This window comes from Pelophylax lessonae, assembly GCF_965119305.1.
Source record: "Pelophylax lessonae genome assembly, chromosome: 8".
NCBI lineage: Eukaryota > Metazoa > Chordata > Amphibia > Anura > Ranidae > Pelophylax > Pelophylax lessonae.
The window spans coordinates 68,535,563-68,554,385 of NC_138775.1; the positions used below are offsets into that span (position 1 = coordinate 68,535,563).

The window sequence follows — 18,823 nt, forward strand, 5'->3', positions numbered from 1 at the left end:
CCCGTACACACGCTACGAATTTCCGCCGACCGCTCGTCCGTTTTTTGTGGCATGCTAGTTTGATGTGGAAAGTGAAGAGGTTATTTTCATACGAATTTTCCCGTATGACAGAATTCTACTTCAGAAGTGATGTCATGTGTTGGATTGCTTTGTATGCATTCTTTCGTCTCTGAGCATGCCTAGTCTTGCTCTTAAGATTTTTTTTTTCAGACGAAAACTGTACTAATGAGACGAAAATCGGACGTTGTATTACGGAAGACAAATTTTTATAGCCTGCACATCAGGATTTTGTCAGCCGAAAAGTCAAAGTTGGCTGTCGAAAGCACCCTACTAACAATCCGAAAATCGGTCGTCGGACGAATTTTCCCTTCCGAATTTCTTATCGTGTGTACGGGCTTTAGGTTCAGACATGCAGTGGCAGTGGATGGGAGTGTTTATATGCAGTGGTTACAATGCTTTGCTACCTGAAATATCACGTTATGGGGAATTTCAAGCACATGTTTCGAAGCCTTGCAAATGCCCTACAGCGACATGCAGTGCTCATGGTTGCGGCGTGTTTTTTCGGCAAAATGGGGTAAAAACAGGCAGCGAGGAGTATATATACACAGACACAGTATCTCAGATAGAGTTATTGAGTTCTGTATACAACAGGCCTAGGAAACATAAAAAGAAGCTAATATTTATCTGACTATAAAAGAAAAACATTTTTAAATGTACAGTGGGTACGGAAAGTATTCAGACCCCCTTAAAATTTTCACTCTTTGTTATATTGCAGCCATTTGCTAAAATCATTTAAGTTCACTCTTCTTCCTCATGAATGTACACATAGCACCCCATACTGACAGAAAAACACAGAATTGTTGACATTGTTGCAGATTTATTAAAAAAGAAAAACTGAAATATCACATGGTCCTAAGTATTCAGACCCTTTGCTGTGACACTCATATATTTAACTCAGGTGCTTTCCATTTCTTCTGATCATCCTTGAGATGGTTCTACACCTTCGTTTGAGTCCAGCTACACAGCCCTGAAGAAGCTCTTAGCGAAACATGTTGGCTGGCTTGGATGACCCCAACCTAATATGTGGACCTTGTTATGCCTTTAATATTCCTATTTGAAATATATGTTTTTATTACATTTTGTATTGTCGTGTCCTATGTACATGTATTTTACCTTTTTTGACTGAAAAATGTATACTTTTTACCTAATTGTTAACACCCCTCCTTTTGTGGCCTATAAAATCCAAGATCTTTTTTTCTTCTTTTTATTTGTACAATACAGATGTTGGCCTATCTTGATCACGGGAACTTTTTTGATATAATGCACTATCATGTTGTGTTGGAAAATCTGCTGCATGTCTATTTCTTAATCCATTATTGTGCTCTGGCAGCAGATTCAAAAGGAATGGACTGCCTTAACACAACACACATTGACACATGCCTACATGGGCTCTCAGGTTCTCTATTGGTGAAATCTTGGGTTCCATCTCTATTTAGGTTAGATTTATGTTTTATTTTATTTTATGAAAATTAAAACAGAAGGAGCTGGAACACATGAAGGTGGTTGGGGACAACCAAAACTTCCAGATGGACAGGAACCAGGGGTAAGGGATTATGGCAGAGAGGTCTCATGATTGAAGAATTCAACTAAAATACCACTTTTGGATAAGGTGACCTTTCAATTATTTTCACCTCTGATGAGTTCCTGAAACATTTAGCGATTTGGCTTTGAAAGGCATCAATTAAACGATAGAGGTTAAAAATTAACACTTTGTAAACATCATTGCCAGCAATAACCTGGGTTAACATAACAATACTTACTATATTACGGAAGGAATGGCTGCGAATAGGATCTTCGGCTGCTAGGGACGCGCTGCTGAGCATGATAAACACCAGTATGAGGTTGGTGAAGATGTGATGGTTTATGAGTTTGTGGCAGCCCACACGAATCCTAAATAACAAACATACAAGTTAATTTCTCCAGTATGAACATCTCTGCTCTCACGTTCCCCATGTCCTGAATTTACCATAAATTCATAATTGGAAAGTTGTGGCTAACTAGAATCTGGGGTCCTAAACACCCACTTAGCACCTCAAACCAATGGTATATTAGCACTTTCAAACCTAAAACTAAAGCAAGTCAGTGCAAGGGTAACTATACACAAGCAAGATACCAGTACTCAGCAATCTTACATAGTTTGTGAGGTTGAAAAAAGACATCAGTCCATCCAGTTCAACCTATGATGTGTATGTGTGTGTTAGTACATTGTATACCCCTTTGTTATATCATATTTAATAATCATATTAAGACAGGATTCACAACGGCCTGTTCCAGTATGTTCCAGTATGTTGTGTTAACACGCATGTATTATTCATGTTATGTTGTGTGTTAACATGTGTTGCGTTAAGGCTCCCCATTCAAATGAATGGGCTGCCAACACACCAGAGCAGGCAACAAAGCAGACATTTTTCCAATGCAGTGCATCACAACATATGGCAGTGTGTTATTGTGCATGTGCATTGGAGGTTTGTTCAATTAATGCACTGGGGTGCTATTTACAATGAATGCCACTGTAACATGCTAACATGCAAAATGTGTTGCAGTAACATGCAGAGTCCCACATGGCCAGGGCTGGCATCAGGGGGGTACAGGTGATACGCCTGTACGGGGCCTGAGCGTCAGGAGGGGCCCGGGACCGGGCAAACAGGAAGTGTGCACAGTGGGAATGGAGGAGATAGGATTGGAGGAGGAGGACATGGGATGGAGGAGATGAGATTGCAGGAGGAGGACATGGGATTGAGGAGATGGGATGGAGAAGGAGGAGGGCATGGGATGGAAGAGAACATGGGATGGAGGAGAACATGGGATGGGACTTTGTGGGACAGCCAGTGGGGAATGGTCTGGTCCAGGGGGGGCCCAGGCCTAAAGCTATGTAAGGGGCCCCAACATTTCCGATGGCTGCCTTACGCACCACACTGGAGAGGTGGGAGTAAGCCCTAAAGGGTAAGGAAACTATGGACAACATTTGCCCTGCCTTTTTTGGTACTCCCACTTCCCCCACTGAATTGATCTAACCTGCTCCCTCTGCATCCTGCAGCAGGATGAAGCTGTATAAATACCTGAACCAGGTAAGAATGCAGATGAGGAAGTGAAGGTTAAATTAATTTTGGCAGGGATGGCAAAAAGGGTAGGGAAAACTTCAGATAAATGTTTTTGAAAGTTTCCTTACTCTTTAAAGCAAACCTGAGCTTTGCCTCAGCAGAGCAAAGCTACGAGTTTGCTTTAACGCTGAGCTCTACTTGGTACTTTTGGGTATAGAGGGAGATGTTACTCATTCCTCTTTTTCCTACGTGGCAGCCCTGGTGCGTGGTGCAAGAACACAGTCCGCCCTGTGTAAGCTCCGAATGGAGATGCGACTAAGGCTCGGTTTACATATGTCTGGCCATGGTTAAATTGTGAGTCCAGTGAGGTTTAGTTCACCGATCCAGGTGCAAATTTTTACTTGAAATCGCACCTGAACCAGTCTGAAAAACATACAGGACTGTTTTTAAAAACTAACTACGGCCGGCCCAGACTTAATTGAACCGTCCCCATAGAAAACCGCTTTGGTTCACATGTCATGCGATTCAGGTGCGGTTCAAAACACATCCAATTTGCGTAGATGTGAACCAAGCCTTAGGGCTTGATCACTTGTGCAGAAACCTGCGTTTTTCTGCACTAGAAAAACGCAGGTCTCTTAAAGAGCACATAGAAAACAACTGTTCAAATGAAACCTTCTGGTGAGTTATGGGGCAGAAATCTGCAACATGTCCTCCCACATCACAAAAAAGTAAACAGTGCTCTGCATTTTAAAGGAGAAAAGCACCCCCAGTCAAAACAGATACTCCTGCAAGGTACAATGTAGTGATTTACCAAGCAGGGAGTGTGAATCAGGCTTTAGTGCCAGTTGACACTACTGCGATGCCAGACATCGCATGAGATTTGCACCACATTGCTGTACAAACTATATTGCTTAAATCGCATCGCATTTGCACCAAAATGGTGCAGGACCCTTTGTTTTGGTTCGCACTGGAATCGGATCGCATGGGTGTTCACACCTTTGCGATCCAATTTCCTGCACCATTTCACAGTTCGCATTTCAATCTTCGAACCAATCTGGGAGTGTCGTTAACTTTATATTGACACCCCAAGTGATTCGTAGATGTCAGTGTGAACCACTGTGCGATTCTGGTGCGATGCAGGAAGCGGTACTGAATCGCAAGGTTTCCCGCATCGCACCAGTGTGAATCGGGACTCAAATGGTATTTACACTTTTGCAACCAAACTGGGATAATACCTTTAAAAATAGAAGCTTCCCTTTTTCTGGAACTTTCAGTGGGGAAAAAATCTACTTAGTTTTCTTTGTTATGACTGGGCTGGGAAGCTGTGTTTACTATAATTAATCCTGTCTGTATTGTGCAGGTAGATGATATTTAATCTAGATTGTACTAGATATGAACAGAGTCTGTCGTAACAAAGGGTTAAAGGTTTAGGAGCTGGGCTTCTCTATTTTATGTTAATGAGAACTAGACTCAGCCAATCTGCAGCCCAGCTTCTGGGATACATCACACTGAGCTACTTGAGAAAGGCTTGCAGTCAGCCATGACACCTTATCATCAAAAACTTTGAAAGAACATTTTTTTCTGATAAATGGTGTATAAGTGGGAATACATAACAAACATATAGTGGGGCTTTCTCTAGTTTGACTGCAAGAGTGGAAATACATTTTACACTTTACACAGGGCTGAATGAGGCAGCAGGGAAAGAAGTTGACCATACACTATATAATCTCATTGTATCATCTACTTTAGATCTACCAACAGCAATGTAGTGAAAATCTAGTCATACACATTAGGATTAGACTCATTCAGCCTGCGGGCTGAATGAGAAAACCCAGTAGATTCCCCCTTCCATACTAAACAGCATGGATGGAGGAATCTCCCCTGCCGGCTATTGTATTCTGACAGTCGCGGCTGCTGCCTCTGATTGGATGCAGTCACTGTTTAGCTGATAATATTTTGCCAGGCTCTTTCAAGGTTTGATGACCTAGGTGGTGGTGACAGGGCCACCCGCAGTTAAAATTTTAGCTGATCCAGCAGGAATTGGCCGAAATTTGAGCCATGTATAAAAAGCATAAAGCCTGGTACACACTAAAAGGTTTTTCTTGTTCAACCCAGCGGGCTGAACGAAAAAAAAACCTGAAGAGCTCAGATGGAGCCGCTGTACTAACAATCCAATGTTAGTACAGCGATCTTCCCCACTGAACTATTGCCTTCTGACAGGTGGACAGCCCCCGTCAGAACACACAGGTCAGTGATCTTAGCTTTGGCTGAGAGCGCTGATCGGGTGCCGATTGGAAGACCTTTTTCAGTCATGCCCCTTCGACAGAAGCGAGATTCTGCCGGACCAACTGCCGTGCACATGGGTTAAATGTCAGCAGGTTTCTATTGAACTGGCCAATGTCGCCCGATATTTGGTCCATGTGTGTGGCCCTTTAGGGCTGGATTTACTGGATATATATGAGAGAGAGAGTGTACAAACAGATTTCAACCTGTACTGTTACCTTCATCCTAATATATCTATTTATACCCATACAGAACAGAAAGACTGACAAGCAAGGCAATTTACTTACGGATTGGTATTGCTGAATATAAAGAAGGCGCTCCCTTCTGGAATTGGGGTGATCTTCTCCTTCATGTTCAGCTCTGACATCCGCCGGGGACGAGGGCCAGCTGGTACTTCTGGCTCTTCTTCTTCTTCTTCCTCTTCTGCAGTAACGAGTAAGGTAAGGATTGTAAAGTTAAGGGGGTCAAAGGGAGGCCTTTGCAGAAAGCATATCAAGTCAGAAAGTTCACTAAGTTTACCTTAAAGCAGAACTTTATTGAGAGGAGATGTGTGCAATGTCCTTTCTGCAATAAATTACACCTATCTGCTTGATCACAGCAATCCCTACAATGTAAACTGAGCTGCGCATGTGCAGCTTAGCTAACAGCTGCTGTACCATTCCTTTGTGCAGTAATGATTGCATGTGCAGCAATGACACCATCCCTCGCCGGCCAATGAACAACGCCATGCAGGAGAAGATGCCAGCGCCGGAGGGACCGTTGGAAAGGTTTGTATCTCTGCCTTTAGTTCTGCTTTAACCAGCTATCATCCAGTATCAGTAATTTATTGTTTGAAGACTCCAAAATCGTTACAGTGAATTAATTAATCTATGTTTCAGCTAAGAATTAGGACAGGGTTCCCCAACCCCGGATCCGTGGACCAGTACAGGTCCATGGCCTGTGACTGGGCTGCACAGTGGGAGGTGAGTGGTGACCGCGGTCCGGACAGGGCTATCACATACTACAGTCACCACTCATCTCCCGCTATGCGACCATGCCTTTGTTTCCTCCCCTGGCGCTTGAGATTTGTACAGAGCGAGGGAGTCTTTTCATCTTACCAAAGGGGGTAATCACCCACTTGTTAATATGATAAATTGAGCAGTTCCCACCCTCCATCTAGATCTGCAGCTCCTTCGCCCCCTGCCCTGCTAATAGGTCGACATTGACGGGAGACCCTGGAGAGGACAAACAAGCTGAATCCTGCCTATGCCCTGTCAAAGGTAGGACTGTGCAGGGGAGGCAGAGAGTGAAAGGGGGTACTGTGATTAGAGAAAAAAATGGGGCATGACTGCAAGGGGAACTGTGATGGGGGGTGGCTGGGATGTAATCATTACAGTGCCCCTTTGCACTGCAGTCTCCCTTTTATCACAGTGCCCATTTAAAGTGCAGTCTCCCTTTACATAACAATGCAGTCCCCTTTACATAACAGGGGAACTCTGATGTAAAGGGGGGCTGTGGACACTGAAATAAAGGGGGGACTGTGCTGTAAAGGGGGGTTACATGTAGCGTGAAGGGGGCTGAGAACTGACTCACCCAACCACCCCTGCACAGTCCACAGGGGTGAAAAGTTGGGGACCGCTAAACTAGGAGCTTGCTACTGTGTGCGCTCTTAGTTTTGTGAGCACATTGTCACTCACACCTGCAGGCAATCCGGAAACAAATCAGCGAAGTGACAGCCAATAATGATCGTTGAAAGTTTGTGGAACATTTATAGGTAATAACACCAGAGATTGTTTATCCAGAGAATATCCAATTTCCTTGGGTACAGGAGGATTTTTTCCCACCATTGAAACAAATTGGCCCATGCTTTATGAGATTTTTTTTTTGCCTTCCTCTGGATCAACTGTGGGCTTAGGGGTTCCTTATATACAGGTTTTTACATTATTTATTTATTTTTTTATTGGATGAACTGAATGGCATTGTGCCTTTTTCCTATCTAACTATTCAAAAGAGACATTGTATTACTTATATTACCAGGCTCTGCATGTTGATTTTTTTCTTCATTTTCTTCATCAACATCTACCTAAAAAAAAAAAAAAAACTGATAAAATTGACTGATCCAATTCCCCCCTGGTTCATACAGTATGGTGTTACAGGTTGATAGACAACCAACCCTCTTTGCATATATCAGCTGTCTATATGTATAGTCAACATTATTGTTCAATTTACATGTGCAGTGCCACTGATCCAGCCTATGGCACATTAGAACCAGGCAAGCATAATAAGGCAACCTTATGTTTCAGAAATGCCAGGCTAAGCCGCTATACTACTTTGAAGTGTAACTCCTGTAAGTTTTAAAAATAGAAAAAAATTGTTAGGAGGTAGATTATTTGGTAGAAGAGACATGCAAAATGCAAGAGAAGGGCACTCCAGGTAAATGTGCTATAACGTGCTGTATGCGGTGTGTACTTGCACACTATGGAAAAAGCCCACCCCTTACAGTGGAATTTTAGTGAAAATTAAAGTGAACCTGTGAACTATTGTATGCCGATGCTTCCCTCATTTACATGTGCATGATGTAAAACAATGAAAATATATAGACAGTGCGCTGATGTGAAAATGAAGCTGCAACCAAAGATCCAAATACCTGATTTGGAAATAGTGAAAATGAAAAAATAGTGGTCTGGTGCGCTATACAAAATAAATGAAATGTAAACAACTGGTACCTCACCGTGTATACCAAAACACAAATCAATCTGTGTATCTGTGATCAAAAGATATGATCAAAATGTATCCCAAACATAAGTAAAAACTTAATAGTGACTGGTGTCAACTGTCAAAACATATAGTCCATAGTGTGTAAAACACAAATCCTTGAGTGGAAAATAAAGTGATGTGGATCCGTATATATTGACAATGCCAGCTCTATTCCCCATCTTTTGACAATGACAAAAGATTGTCTGCAGTGATGGGTGAAGATTGAATCCCTAACTTCATAGAAGTGGGTCCTGTGGCGACAATGGTATGGGGAGTATCTGTGGATGAAGCCACGGAGAAGTGTAGGAGCCATAGAAGATCATTCCTGAGATACCCAGGGTACACCTACTGTTGCCGGTGGAAGGAAGGTCCTCCAAGGGGCCGGCTCCATGCGTTTTTAAAAAAAAACTCATCTGGTAAGAGGCTTGGCATATTTGTCTCTCTCACGAGGTGAAAAAGAGTGCGGGATCACTTCCGAAATACAGGAATTTCACTCTTGGGGGAGTTCATTGCACCTTATCCGTCTGGTAAGGAGCGAGCCCTAGAGGTGGTGGGATTCACTTCACATCACTTGCAGTTTCGTTGGATATTCACTGTTTGATTTATATATTTGGATCCACATCGCTTATTTTCCACTCAAGGATTTGTGTTTTACACACTATGGACATTGTTGTGGACTATATGTTTTGACACCAGTCACTATTAAGTTTTTACTTATATTTGGGATACATTTTGATCATATCTTTTGATTAGAGATGCACCGATCCGATATTCGGATCGGATATCGGCCCCGATACGGACAAAACAGCTGGATCGGGGGATCGGTAAAATTAACAGATCCACGGGCCGATCCGGTTTTGCTCTTTATAGCTTGTGAGGGAGCAGAGAACAGCTGTCAAAGAAAAAAAAAAAAGAGCCTCCTGCAAATGCCTTTCAACTCTCCCAGTTAAGTAAACAATGATTACAATGTATCTTTTCGTTCCCTCTGCCGGAGGAGGGAAGTTTAACCTCTTAAAGACTAAACCCATGACATTTTAGATTTTGAATGCACAATTGTTATAAGGTATCTGCCGATACCGATCCGGAAGTATTATTTTGTTATAAGCTCACAAAACAGTACTTCCGGATCGGACTCGGGATCGGCGATTTCACAAAGCAAAAGATCGGGATCGGGACCAAAAAAGTCAGATCGGTGCATCCCTACTTTTGGTCACCGATACACAGATTTATTTGTGTTTTGGTATACACGGTGAGGTACCAGTTTCATTTATTTTGTATAGCGCACCAGACCATTATTTTTTCATGTGCATGGTGTACTACATGATTTCCTAATTGTGGCATTCCACGGTAGGCTACAATATATCATATGTATATGCACAGACAACGCCAATGCAGAGAAGCATCAGTGTTTACATGAGTAGAGAACATACAGCAATTCATTTTTATGGCCAGCTCTATTCCCCATCTGTAGCTTTCCAGCCACAGGAAAAGAACACTTTTTTTACGCTAGGCGTATGTTATGCCTAGTTACGTTCACGTGCATAATGGTATAGTGGCTGAAGAGTCCTTAAAGGTGAACTAAACTGAAATTAATATTCACCTATGATGCAGCAGATAAATCCCTCACCAGCCACTACCATCTTCTCTGTGACTATTCTCGGGTGCAGGGTGGTTTTCAGCCTCTTGATTGGCTGGTGGAGGAATGAGCCCAGAAGTCCATCATTCTGGCACAGCTGGAGTGTGCCACATACACACGATGAGCTGCACATTGGCAGCTCAGTGTGCATTCAATAGAAAACTGTGAGCAGGCAGGGAAGTGTCTGTTACTGCAGAAGAGGCATTGCATGTCTCTCTTGCAATAAAGAGCTGCCTGCTCACAGTTTCTTTATAAGTTACCTCACATTTCATTCACCATAGAGCATCTCTAGTCTTCAACGCAAAAAAGACATACTGGGGTTGATTTACTAAAGGAAAATAGACTGTGCACTTTGCAAGTGCAGATGCTCCAGGGCTTAGTAAATGAATGGAAGCTCTGCTAACTAACATCATCCAATCACGTGCAAGCATTTGCTATTAGTTTGTTGTTTTTCATTTTCCTTGCATGTAATTGGGTATTCTTTGTAAAGTATGCCCTCATTTACTAAGCTCTGGAGCAACCGCATTTGCAAAGTGCACATTCTTTTTGCCTTTAGTAAATTAACCCCACTATGTCTCATCTGCATTGAAATTCTTTACCTGCCTTAGGCCTCTTGAACACTGTACTGATGGTTGACCATCAGACACTCCTGGCTAAAAATACGCGAGCATGGACTATTTATCTCTTCCGTGTACCTGCAAGTATGCACACACAAGCAGGAAGCATGGCATTTGTGAGTAATTGTACATATTTGCAAGTATACATGCAAAAATACTGAGTGGCAACTCAAATTTCTGCATTTTTTTTTTTTTACTGACCAATACGCAGTACATATATACGTGCCTGTGTGTGCAGGCACATTGAAAACAAGGGGGTACATTTAGAGGGTACATTTAGATGAGTAAAAAAAAAAACACTTGTATGCCTGAAAACTGAGCATTTTCAGGCAGCAGTGTGCAAGAAGCCTTAGGCTGGCCATACATGTTAAATTTTCTGATTAAATTTTCCTTTAGATTTACCTTAAACTATATAATACAAGGGCCTGCCTTATTGGGTACAATTGAAAGTTGTTTAGTTTTGAACTCATATTATATGGTTTTTGGTAAATCTAAAGAAAAAATGTGCAAGAGCATTGAACATGTATGGCCAGCATTACTCACAGCTCAGTGTACTATTTTGGCAATGCTGAGATGAATGAACTCCCGTGCATGTGTGGGAGTGACATCATCTCGGCCTGACCTAAAAAAAAGGCCAAAGATTGGTACCTGGAAGCTGACCAACCAGAGACAGCAGCACTGGAAAGACGTTGAGTACAGTGCAGCCTTGAAGTATATCTAAAGCTAATTCTTTATTTTTTTTATCTTGAGTAATGAATTTAAAACTGCTTTTCTGGTGTCCCACTAGGAAGTAATCCCTTCACTTTCTGTCCCAAAAGAAAGTAGGAGGAATTCCACCCATAATGAGGAGAAATCCCTTGTTAGATGGCTGTTTCTAGAACAGTAAACCCTAACCTCCTACTCTGGTTACAGTCCAAAAAATTATAACGTCTCCAAGGTGGGTACTGGGAGGAAAAGGCTATGTGACTAAAAGAGTAACTCCACTTTTGTTGAGAAAAAACACCCTCTGGGTGATCTCTGTACATTGCAAGGATTCTAATAAACTTGGTTGTAGATTCCTACTTTTTGTTATTCTGAAGGAATAGCTCTTTGTTGGTCTGTGTCCAGTGGTGGCCCACCCATTAGGGGCGCAGGGGCGCTGCTCCCCCATCCATGCATTCGGCCCCCTAATCTACATGCAGGGCGCCGGATGCATAGATTCCAACGAGGGTTTTGTTTTTATTTTTGAAGCACATGACTAGAGCCAGGAGCTCTAATAGGCTTAAAAAAGGGTGGGCTTGGGGCGCAGAGCACTGCGCCCTGAGCCCACCCAGTTGTGTGGCAATAGCGAATTAATATTTGCTATTGTCACACTGATTCTACTCCCGGCCAATCAGGAAGTTTCCCAATTGGCTGAAAGGAGAAGCCATCTTATTGGTGAAGGGAGAGGAGGAGGAGGGAAGAGACGGCTGCCATGATGCCAAGGAGATGCAGGAGAAGCCCTTAGGAGACTAAGGGGGGAAGCCGCCGCCTCCACATGTCAGTCCGGGGGCAGCACAGGGTGAGTGAGCCAGCGGGGGGGGGGGAGTGCGCGATGCTGGGGCGATGAGGGGGGGGTGGTGGTCAGGTCCATCTGATGCCCCCCCCCCCGACTGATGGAGCACCAGCCGCCACTGTCTGTGTCCATGTGCAGAGTGAGTGCACAAGAGTAGTTTTATGATTATCAGTCAGCTGCTGTACCTGCAGGACACTGATGAGACAACCTGCAGGGTCTGCATCCCTTTAAACGTGATTTTCCTTGCCATTGTTATTACAGGGGATACTTCTGGGAAAATCAGTAGGCTAATTAAACAAGCAGGAAATCTGTGTACAGAACTCCTCCAGGTGTATACCATGGAAAAATTCCCCTAGAGTTTGGGACTTTATAGGTACTTATGAAGTATACTATAGTATAATAAAACCATCTTTTATTTATATCACAATATTATGTGATATAAATAAAAGATGGTTATTATAATACTATAGTACACTTCATAAATTCCTATAAAGTCACAATCTCTAGGGTAATTTTTCCATGGTATACACCAATATAGGGATGTGGCACATTCCAAGAGAATAATCAACGTGATCTTTTTCTTGGAACTCCTCCAGGTACTCCTACAGAGCTGCAGATTGAAAGGGAAAGGTAATTTTTAATAACATTCAGTTACAATATGACTCGAAATTGTATACACTATATTAATTTTTTTTATTTATTTGCTATTTTCTTTTCTCACAAAAGTGAAGTTACCCTTGAGGTGGTTAAATTATACACCAGGGTACTGTAGGTATCAATTACTTGAAGAGGGCATTCCAACTCCCACTGCTAAAAGTGTGAGCAGAGCACTTGGTGAGTATCCTGGCAACTGCCTTTGAATGGCAATGTGAGGTCTTCTTGATACACTTCAGAATTCCTGCTATTCATAAGCAGTGTTCTTACCTTTGCATCATTTGCTTTTTTCCTGTCATTATCTGCTTTATTTCCATCTCGTTTCTCCAGACTTTCTTTCCTACAAATGTAATTTATGTTTATTAACTTTTTCTCTCAAAAGCACAAAAAAGTCAAAAGATTACTGTAGCATTAATGAATGCAAGTACAGGGATCAGTAAAATTGCACAGACAGGTCTATGTGGATAATGTTCTGTATCTCTACTTCTAGCTACAAGTATATACTGAAACATTGAAACAATGCATTGAAACGCTATTAAAGTAACTCTTGTCAAAATGATTTTTTTTTTTTTTTGAAATAGAGTAAAGATGAGTAAGGACCCCTGTTAGGTGTTTATTGCTCTCTATTGGCGCTTTTCCACTGCATGGAACCGTACCGGTTCGGCACGCTTTTGTGCTTTTCCACTGCTGGTACCGCATGGCATAGGGCCGGAACGGTTCGGTATGGTAAAGGTTTGCTTTTCCACTGCATGGAACCGAACGGTACGGTACGGTACGGCTCTGAAAAAACAGTACCTACTCGATTGTGGTTCCAACAGGTACCAAACTGGTACCATATCCCACAATCCTTTGCATGCAGTCACTACTAGCCACTGATTGGTCAGAGAATCCCACCCACCCCGTTGTTATCCCACCCACTTAACTTAGTACTACTTTAGTGGAAAAGCAAACCTATACCGTACCGTACCGAACTGTTCCGACACTATACCATGCGGTACCAGCAGTGGAAAAGCAACCCAGGCCAAGCAGGGCCGAGTAGAGCCGAGCCGGTACGAGCCGGTACTTGCAGTGGAAAAGTGCCATATGTTTCCACTGGGGAGATTTGTTTTCTTTATTTGTCCTGGTGACCATTGTCACTGAACCAAAAATATTTTATGGATGTTACTGCAATGAATTCTGAGGGGCTATATTGTTCTGGTGTGTTAGAGGGGATTTTCATCCACTTTATAAAATGTCTTCTTAAAGTGGAACTACACTCACTTTCCCTCACTCCCTTGCCAGTGCTGACATCTTTGCCCAGTCTTTTGTCAGGTTCAGGATCTTCACCCATCTTGATTAGCCAAGCAGGAATGACGTAACTCCCATGCATCCGCACAGGAGTTCATTCACTATGGTGAAAAGCAGGGGCGTAACTACAGGGGTCACAATTGGGACCTGGCCCCATGCTCCAGAGACCCCACTGTTTACCTGGATAGGAGGGGCGATGGCATATAGAAGAATCGATTCCCTCCATGTTCCTCCTGCAGCCACGGAAAGCCTGCTTCTCCTACTCTCCCTCTAGCAGGCATTCAGCTATTCCTGTCTATTCATTCTGTGCAGCCGAGGCTGCAGAGATGGAGATTGATGGCTCTGTCTTCAATCTCCTTTCTCTTTCTCAAAGGTAAAATATCAAAGGTCTGAAATTTGACCAAAGGCCCCCAATGGGGCTCCTAGAAAAAAAAATATACTAAAATTGTAAACAAAAACATAATAATTAAATGGTAAAAAAAATTATAAAAAATTAAATGAAAAAAAAAAAAAAACACTACTGATACCAGTGGTGGAATTACCAGGGTCCCAAAGGTCAAACTTCCGACCGGGTCCTGGCATTCTGGCATTGTGGGGGGCAGAACATGTGAAAGGGTCCCTCTGCGGGCCATAGTATATGGTTCCGCAGCCGGAGTAAAGGGCCCCAGGATCAGTTGGAAGGACCCCAGCTGGGGGTCAGAGGGGCCCCTCATGGTTTCTTGTACAGGGCCCTGAAGACCTCTGGTGCAAAGGTATACCAAGTTTATACACTGAGCTGGGCCGCTCTGAACACTCTAAAAAAAATGACAATAAAGAATCTGCCTACTTGCATTTTTTTTGCTTAGTTTCCCTTTAAATCTAGTTGTGTCTCTAACAAAAAGCAAAAGCTTTCCAGTGGAACACAGAGAACATAAAGGAAAATGGATAGGGATTTTACTATTTCCTACTCTTTACAAACATAAAGGAGAAGTTTTGGCTAGAGATACATTTGAAGACTAAAAGAACAGGATCTTTATTATCTGAGGAAGGGTTGGAGCCTCAGAATGCATGAATACGCCACATGTATGCAGACAGCCTGTGACTGGTGTCTCCATTCAATTCAATCTGCAGTGCTGAGTCTTGGTCTACACCACAGGTGTCAAACACAAGGCCCGCGGGCCGAATCCGGCCCTCCAGGCCATTTTATGTGGCCCTCGCACCTCTCCTGTAGCTGCAGGAGAGCTCCAGTCCTCCTCCAGATCTTATACTTTCTGCTTTCCAGCAATGCCTCCAGCTTTTTCCCAGCAGCACCACAAGCTAAGGGAAGTGCACTGTGATGTAAGGGAGGGTGGGGGACTCAACTTTTGATGTTGGAGAGGCTCTTGACGTCTTATGTAAGGGTAGGGGATGCTCTTGACATCTAGTCTTACAGATACAACCGGCCCTTTTGAGGGCAATCATAATGCTGATGCAGCCCGCGATTAAATTTGAGTTTGACACCCCTGGTCTACACCATGGGTGTGCACAAACTATTGCATTAGGGTGTGCACCCCAAAGCTCCAACACACGTGTGTGTATATATATGACCATTCACTGTGTTCATAGAAGGAAGGGGCCAGTAAATTACCCCCTTTGCACCTGCAGCAGCAGCCGGCAGGAAAGGAGGGGAGGGAACCCAGAAGCACTGCAGGGGATGGGGGGTGGGGGCATGGCATGGGGTGATTAGGCATATTTTGAGCTTAGAACTATTTTAGATTAATAAGGAATGGGCCTTATGGTAAACCAAGCCCTAGTTTTACCCTTTAATTGCTGCCTTTCACTACTGTTGGGGTGAACACTCTCTGTTTTCTTATGTTAGCTATAAAGAATACTATTATAACAAGAGACAGCCACCTGAAGTCACTGGAATTACACAGTTTGAGAATTGTATAAAAACCTCTCAAAATTGCTCCATTTTGATCTGTAAAATACACCATTGAATGCGTCTTGTTTTATCAGTTCAGTAAGTTCAAAAATATACCCTTGATAATATTAAAAAAATCATAGCTGTCCGATGTCTTGCACACACTTTCTTGGGGAATTTATCAAAGCTGGCGCAGACAGAATCTGGAGCAGATGTGCATGGCAGCCAATCAGCCTTTAGGTTTTATTTTTAAAGTTTAGGTGAACCAGCTGAAGGTAGAAGCTTATTGGTTGCTATGCACAACTGCTCCAGATCCTGTCATCAGAGGTATAACTAGAACCTTCAGGGCCTCAGTGCAAGAAACCATGGCTGGGGCCTTTCCCTTCCAGCCTTGGCCTCTTCCCACTGATCCTGGGGCCCTTTACTCTTGTTGCGGTACCATTTCATAAGTTCTGCAGTGGGCTCCCTTCCTGCCATCTTGGGGCCTCCCCACGGTGGTGGAATGCCAAGGCCCGGTCGCAAATGTGACCTTTGGGATCCTGGAAGTTTAGCCACTAGTGTCAGCAGTTTTTACTTTTTGGTATTTTAAATGTATTTTTTTTTATCATTTTATTTTATTTTTTTACAATGTCACTGACTATGACTGTCCATTCAGAAAAGGAAGGAACTGGTAAATTACATATTTACCGACCCCTTCCTGGTTCTCTATTGTGACACATCCCCTGCAGCAGCCGGCAGGAGAGGGGAGGGAGCACAGTGGGGGGGATCAGGGTATCATACAAGGGCCCAGAGACAGCAGAACACAAGTGAACTGGATAGGAGGAGTGGCGGGGGCAGCATACAGAGGAACCTATCTCCTCCATTTTCCTCCTGCAGCTACAGGAAGAAAAAGGAGGACAGCGATTTCTCTACATGCTGCCCCTGCCGCCCCTCCTATCCAGGTGTACAGGGGAGCCGCACAGGCCCCCTGGAGCATGGGGCCCGGTTGCAATTGCAACCCCTGTAGTTACACCCCTGTCCTGTCTGCTTTAGTTTTGATCAATTTCCTCCCTCTGTGTTATAACAAGAAGCCTAATTATCCCTCCTAGTAACTGCACCAATTCCGGTCTACAGTCAGGAATTGAGATACATATTGCACTTTGGGTTTCTTTGATGCAGCTCCAGCTTTAGCTGATATAAATACCTTTTGATAATAATAAAAAATCAGAGCTGTCCTGTGCCTTGCGCACACTTTCTGGGGGATTTTTTTTTAGAGCTGATGCAGACAGAATCTGCAGCAGATGTGCATGGCAGCCAATCAGCCTTTAGGTTTTATTTCAAAGTTTAAGTGAAGCAGCTGAAGGTAGAAGCTTATTGGTTGCCATGCACATGTGCTCCAGATCCTGTCTGCTTTAATTTTGATCAATTTTCCCCCTCTGTGTTATAACAAGGAGCCTAATTATCCCTACTAGTAACTGCAGCGGTTCAGATCTACAGTCAGAAATTGAGATACATATTGCACTTTGGATTTCTTTGATGCAGCTTCAGCGTTAGCTGATATAAATAGTGGGTGCTAGAAATGTCACTGCTGAATAGGTTGGCACTTAGTAAATTAATGATAATTACAATAATCATCTATACAAGTCGCAGGAGGTGTCATTTTCCCTTCTCAATGACACTTCAGCTAAATAACCACTACAAGACACAGGTACCATTTACGGTTTTGCGATACAGCAAACCTGGGGCGGGAAGTCGCTTAATACCATTATTCCCAGCTGCGGATCAAGGTAGAGAAAAATCAGAGCAGATCATTTACACACTGCTTCTAAACTGTGTAATTCCTATCAAGTTCAGCAGTGTATAGCCTCAGAGAGTCTCTGAAGAGATTACCTGAGCCTCCGGAGATAACACAGTGAGAATAAGGTCACAGCAGAGGGGGACAGCTGCGTGGAAGAGCTTACTTTCTTTGGGATCTGTTTTGTAGTCATTATACCTTCTAATTACCAGCTGATAAATAATATAAATTTAAAATCATATGGGATATCCGCACTAAAACATATAAATTACAAATGAGCAGCCACTTAAGCAACCTGTGACACTAGATGCAAGAATTGTGATAAATAGTTGAAGCAGCGCTAAAAAAATGTAACTCAATATTGTGAAAACACAAAAATGAATCAATATAATGACATCAGATTTATTAGGTGAAAAACATGTATAAAGAATTCACACAAAATATATAAATAGTGTCCATAGGAGTCCATACACAAGGGCTAAAAAGGAAAAATATATGTTAAACAAGAAAGTCCAAAGGAAACAAATTGTCCACGTTTCACCAGTGGTGGCCCGCTCATTGGGGGCGCAGGGGCGCCGCCCCCCTATCCATGCGTCCGGCCCCCTAATCTACATGCAGGGCGCCGGACGCATGGATTCCAATGGGGTTTTTTTTTTTTTTTTAAGCACCTGATTAGAGCCAGAGGCTCTATTAGGCTTCAAAAAAGTGTGGGCTCGGGGCGCGCCCACCCAGTTGTGTGGCAATAGCTAATGAATACTCGCTATTGTCACACGGATTCTCCTCCTGGCCAATCAGGAAGCGGGTGCTGAGACCCGTTTCCAGATTGGCCGAAAGGAGAAGCCATACTATTGGCCAAGGAGGAGGAGGGAGGAGATGCAGGGGAAGACCCACGGAGGAGACTGAGGGGGAAGCTGCTGCTACCGCTGCCTGCCCTCCACATGTCAGGGTGAGTGAGCCGGCGACCGAGGGGTTAAGGTGTGCGGGCTGGTGTGGTCCGTCTGCTGACACCCCCCCCCCCCGGCCCATGGAGCACCAGCCGCCACTGCGTTTCACTTGCGCTACCAGTGTCCCCACAAATTCACAATCACCAAGTATTAAAGCCTCTTACCTGTAGACCATCATATAGCGGATCCTGTGGACCATCATATAGTATGGTCAAATGCGAGTGTTACATCTCCTTATGAAGGGATGCTCCAAAGCTCCAAATGTGATCCAGTTAGGGTGGTTCATCAGCAGGATGTAAAAGAAAAAGCATATACGTCCATTGTGTAACCCATCAAAAACATTCAAAAAATAACAAGTGAAACTTGCAAAGGGAA

The 18,823-nt window shown here is 43.4% G+C and overlaps 1 protein-coding gene across 17 annotated transcripts in view; it reads right to left on the reverse strand.

Annotated features, from left to right (window-relative positions):
• The window catches only part of CACNA1D (calcium voltage-gated channel subunit alpha1 D), a 537,366-nt gene that overhangs the window by 159,690 nt on the left and 358,853 nt on the right, over positions 1-18,823 (reverse strand). For 13 of the 17 annotated variants that reach the window (XR_014225629.1, XM_082266517.1, XM_082266516.1 and 10 more), the window contains exons 17-20: positions 12,832-12,901; positions 7,398-7,446; positions 5,672-5,807; positions 1,821-1,950 (exon numbers count right to left, since the gene is read on the reverse strand). Coding sequence is in view for 16 of the 17 variants with exons in the window: in XM_082266517.1 (XP_082122643.1) it covers positions 1,821-1,950; positions 5,672-5,807; positions 7,398-7,446; positions 12,832-12,901 (385 nt within the window). In the remaining variant the exon portion in view is untranslated. The remainder of the gene's footprint in view (positions 1-1,820; positions 1,951-5,671; positions 5,808-7,397; positions 7,447-12,831; positions 12,902-18,823) is intronic. The other 4 variants (XM_082266515.1, XM_082266513.1, XM_082266520.1 and 1 more) reach the window with 1 other exon arrangement.